A 5,172-nucleotide genomic window follows, 5' to 3' on the forward strand; every position below is an offset into this window, starting at 1 on the left:
TCAAAAATCTTCTAAAAATCCCAATTCGAATAGGAAAGGAATTTTGGAGGTAAATTTAATAAAGAAATTTGTAACGGTCGGATTTTCCGAGCGCTGTTGCGGAACAGCTCGGTCGGGATCAGGGCTCGGACGGAATAGCAAATATAAAAATGCGAGAGTTTGCGTAGAATAAATAATGTGTTTATTTAAGTTAGACTGCGGGGGTGTGGATGTATGAATGTGCGCGGATGAACGTGAATGAGGGCGTGTGTACGCGAGTGTGCGACAGTGGCTGTGTGTATGCGAGTGAGCGTATATGGATGTGAGTATGCGAGTGGTGCGGGCGGGTGCCCGCGAGAGTTACGTATTACAAACGGTGTGCGGAGACACCTAGGTGGCGCGGTTCGGTGCGTGACGAGTGCATGTCTAGAATGCACTCGAGAACGGGTGCGTTTATGCGGCGGATCGAAACGCTGTGTGTGCGGATCGATGCTCGTAATCGATAGGCAGTCGTCACACGTCGGATGAGTAGCGCGATGGCGCTCGGTGATATCGTCGCGAGAGGCGGGGGCCTCACGGCTTGGCGAATCGGGTGCCGATAATTTCGGCGCGTAGGGCGGTTTTACGGCCCTAAGTATGCGGATTCTGTCGCCGTAATAATGGCAAGTCTCGGTTGGCTTGCGACGGCTCGCGAGATACCTCGCGATGATTTTCCGGATTAGCGGGAACGGTTCGCGGTCAGAATAGGAGCGTCCGGCAGAAGGGAATATCCGTCGGTGGCGGGTAAATTCCCACCGCTAGAAATATTGCCGGACGATTGGATGTTCGGTCGGAACGCTTTGCTTTGCGGGATGCTGGGAAAGCCCAGCAGAGGCGGAGTACATCCAACCTCGATCTCGCTTTTCAAGCGTGTAAGTTCTTAGGGATGCTCTGCGTATTGACTTCAGAGCAGCGGAAAAGATTCTGTCTTTTTACTCGGTGGAGCGCTTATTTATACCCGGTGTCGGCGGTATCGCGTCGGCGCGATAATTGTTTGTTAAACAATTCGGTTGAGCCCGTTCGCGGCTCGGGAATATTCGGAAAAGGTCGGAGCGCGCGATTCGTGCTCCGGTACGGTGTGCCGAACCGGTAGTATAAATGTAAATAATTACAAATATTTATCAAATATTTATGTTCGCTCACCGGTTTAAAATACAATGGGGCGCATAGCGCCTTCGCTCTAAAGGTCCCGTGACTGCTGGGCGTGGGACGGCGGTATTACGCGCGCTGGCCCGACCGATGGTCGTCGGGCGGCGGCGTCCGGCGGGTGGACGGTCGGGTAACGATGTACGCATCGTTACAAAATTTTTAGGTAAATTTAATAAAAAAGATTTGACTAGATATACGTTTTAACCGTATTTATTGCAAAATCGATACACATCGTACTCGCATCGTAAAACACGCGCGAAAATCCGCATCTCTGAAAGAGAAAAGAAAACGATCATTATCAACAAATTAATCTTTATGCGTTACGACACACGCGATACTTACAATATCACGCTTCCTTTTCATCCTTCGACGATTAGCCGATCCCTCGTTCTACGCGTTCCTCTCGCGCGACCGCGTTCCTCGTTTTCGCCATAAATTCGAAGAACGTCTCCCTCGTAGCTCTGAAAGACCTGCCGATCAAGGCAATCTCCCTTATCACCTTCGCGTCGAGCGATCCCTTCGCTCGTTCTCTCCCTAGCCAGCGATTGTTTCGGACAACATCCTCTCCGCGGTATCCACGGCGACGCCGATCTTCGTTATCTTGTCCACCATGCTATCGTCGAACGGATCATCGATCCATTTACTCCTAGGCAATCGAGAGTGCCTCACGAACACATTCCTCACGGCCTTCACGGATTTCTCGACCCTCGCTATCTGTTCGAGCAAATCCATGTCGAACGAATATCCTTCTTATCTTCGCGAGCGAGAACACTCTTTAACGTTTCTCGAAACGATCGCGCACCTTATAAAAAGTTAACGCGTGGACGTCGCAATACGACCGCATTTTTCTTCCGGGATAATCGCTAACTATGACTATTCCTCCTTTAACCCTCAATATCCTTTCTTAAAGATGAAATAATAAAAATAGAAATCACAAGATAGAGAAACTTGAAAATTTCTTAGAAAAGGCGTATCCCGGATATCCAATCGACCTTCGTCACCGTCGAAGGAAACCTCCTTCCTCGAACGAATCATCGGCGCATCCGCGTCTACTCCTCTCTCTTCTTTCGCTCTAATATCCCCCCCACCTCGCACCCAAATTCGAAGAGGATAAAAATAGGCGTATCCTCTAAAACGCGAATCAATCGCGTCCGATATCCCGCGATTGATCGCCTCTCGCGCGATGACTACAAAGACGGCTCTTCTCGTTTTAGCGACGACGCTCGTCGCTGCAACGTCCGCGACGCCGGTCGACCCGGAAAGGACGGAGGCGTTTCGCTTCCTGCGAGCGTACGATTTTCTGAGGGACGGAGGATCGCTGTCGTCCGATAACGCGACGTCTCTGCATCGCTATCTGTTTCAAGAATATTATCAACTACCTGGTAATGGCGCGCTAAACGTCGATATGCTCAATCTCATGCGCAAACCGCGATGCGATCTAGCGGACATTCCCGATCGCGCGTACAGCCCGTTCGCGAAAAAATGGCCGAAAACGAGACTCACGTGGAATTTTCAAGTGGCTAGCAAGGAACTCTTACGAACGACCGAAGCGGCGTTCGCGCTATGGGCGGCGAGTTCGTCATTAAAGTTCGCGCGCGACTCGCTACGCCGATATATTAATATCGTATCGAACCGGCGTTCAAACCTACGCGAATCGAGAGATTGGCGACATTTGCCCGGTGATCTTCGAAGATCCAGGAGGAGGCCTCGCTCACGCATTCTTCCCCATCGGAGCGGTCGACTTCGTCTCGGAGGTGCACGTTGATGACGAGGAACCGTGGCACGTGCTTCTGAACAAGAATCCTTCTAACAAGTATCATCTATTGCTAACGCTAACTCACGAGATCGGCCACACCTTAGGTCTGCAGCACAATATGCGCAACGACTCGGTGATGTTTCCGTATATACCCGACAAGGAGCTTCAATATCCGGTTAAACTAAGCGTAGAGGATATCCTCGCTATACAGAATCTGTACGGATCTCACGACGGAAATCGGCCCGCGATTCCCGCCACCACCGCGGTGCCCGCTACCACCGTAGCGCCGACGACTGGTGTTGCGCCGACCGATCCGTCGCGTGCGGATCTTTGCGCCTTACGGCGCCTAGACGCGGCCTTAATAATAAGTCAGCGTTTGTACATATCCAACTGACGCAACGTATGGTCGGTCGATCTAACCGAGAAACGCTACGGTAGGCCCATGACGCTAACGGAATACGCGACGTTTCTTCCGAACAACTTCACGCGCCTATCCGCCGCGTATCGAAGACCCTCGGGCGATCTCGCGCTATTCGCGGACGATGCGATCTATCTTGCGGAATACCCCAGTTTTAGGTTGAAACCGGGTTGGCCTAGATCCCTTCACAGTATCGGATTTCCTCAAAACGCTAAAATCAACGCTGCGATAAACGCGCACTCGGGACGAACTTACGTTATCTACGACGACGACAAAGGAGATCGACGAATGCCGCATGCTGGTCGTTAAACACGCTCCGTTAAAAGATATATTTCCCGGAATACCATCCGAGATAACGTCGGCCTTTCGATACATCGACGGAAATCTGTATTTCTTCGCTAAACGTCAATTTTACGCGTTTAACGAATTTAAGAATATCGTAACCTCGGCGGGTCTCTTCGACCTGCACGTTCTCGGTATAGAGTGCCCCACGGACGGGCTATTACGGCAATTACGGGATCTCCTCAGTCGCGTCTATCGCCTCGACGAGAGCACTGACGAGGACGACGGAAGCGACTTCCCGTAATGTCTTTAAAAATAGAATACAAAGGCGCAAAGAAGGGGCAATTTTGACGCGGATATATAAGAATCATCTTGCCGTTAAGCGCTTCATTATCAACGGCCACCGAAGCTCGCGAACGAAACGGCGAACGAAGATGTACGCGGCGATGGAATTGCCGCAACACACTCTTTCGAGGATCGATCGAGGTTCGCCGAACGAAACCGCGAAGATAACGCGGGATATTCCAAGACAGCTCGAACAGACAACGGGTAAGAATATCGAGAAGCTTCTCGCGAATAAACATCTCTTGCTATCTCGATCGCTCCTCTCTCCGATCATCCGCGTTTACCTTTTTTCAAACAAAGCAGCGACCGAACGCCGAGACGCAACGCGAACAACGCGATCGCGCGACCTCTCAGGATCTTGGGAAGATGCTACCCATTAACGAAAACGGGATACAAGCATCTGGAAGTCTGTATCAACGTCAATCGATCTTCGTTCGTGGAAATCATTCTTGGAGATAGTCACGGCAAAGAGATCTCGTTAACGCCGGATACATGGAAGGAGCTGCTCGATCTACGATCCACGCTCGAGTCATACTTTCAGTACGACGAGCGCGAAGAGACGCTCCCTCCGGCACTGATATACATCGGGCAATTGACGCTTCGATTCGGCAGATTAAACAATCTCCGAATTCTCCGTTTAGAAACGCCTAAGGTTCATCTGGCTATATCGAGAAACACCATCTTATACGTACTACATCTGGAGCATTGCGTCAACTGTCTCGTTACGTCCTTGAACTGTTTAATCACTTACACCGATAACAAACTGGCTCGTTTCCTCGACGTCGCGGCGGGCGCTCGCGACCCCGCAGTCATCCCCGCGACAACAAGAACTTCGATCGCAACGAGCTGATCGACTGCGAGCTGCAGGCTCTGCTCTTCGGAGACTCGTAACGCGTCTATCTAAGGTACTCGCACCTTCGCATCATCGATATATCGTAAAAGAATAAATGTATCTTAAAATAGTACAGACACGAAAATTATATTTTCCGTTATAAAAGAAAAAATATCGTAACACGTCTATCTATGTACTCGCATTTTTGTATCATTGATGTATCGTAAAAGAATAAATATATCGTAAAAGAATGAATACGCGAATTGTATCTCGCTTTATAAAAAACAAAAACGCTCTCTCACTAATCGATCTCTCGTCGCTCGATCTCCCTTCGCTCGGTCCCGATCGCGCTTCCAAATCGCGCCCTCAAAG

General features: G+C 50.2%; 1 protein-coding gene across 1 annotated transcript; it reads left to right on the forward strand.

The window, feature by feature from the left end:
- Positions 1-2,350: 2,350 nt before the first annotated feature.
- Positions 2,351-4,818, forward strand: LOC126854654 (stromelysin-2-like). The gene is made up of 4 exons (XM_050601588.1): positions 2,351-2,741; positions 2,860-3,297; positions 4,007-4,172; positions 4,269-4,818. Exons 1-4 carry the CDS (start codon positions 2,351-2,353, stop codon positions 4,816-4,818), a joined length of 1,545 nt encoding a protein of 514 aa, XP_050457545.1.
- The last annotated feature ends 354 nt before the right edge of the window (positions 4,819-5,172 follow it).

Source organism: Cataglyphis hispanica, chromosome 14, assembly GCF_021464435.1.
Source record: "Cataglyphis hispanica isolate Lineage 1 chromosome 14, ULB_Chis1_1.0, whole genome shotgun sequence".
In the NCBI taxonomy this organism is placed as follows: domain Eukaryota; kingdom Metazoa; phylum Arthropoda; class Insecta; order Hymenoptera; family Formicidae; genus Cataglyphis; species Cataglyphis hispanica.

What these genes read in the sequence shown, in the direction of transcription:
- LOC126854654 (XM_050601588.1), top strand. Translation starts at nt 2,351, where the DNA reads ATGACTACAAAGACGGCTCTTCTCGTTTTAGCGACGACGCTCGTCGCT. An exon ending in GTTCGCGCTATGGGCGGCGA is followed by an intron (nt 2,742 to 2,859) that starts GTTCGTCATTAA and finishes TGATCTTCGAAG; the next exon opens with ATCCAGGAGGAGGCCTCGCT. An exon ending in GGCCTTAATAATAAGTCAGC is followed by an intron (nt 3,298 to 4,006) that starts GTTTGTACATAT and finishes CTTGCCGTTAAG; the next exon opens with CGCTTCATTATCAACGGCCA.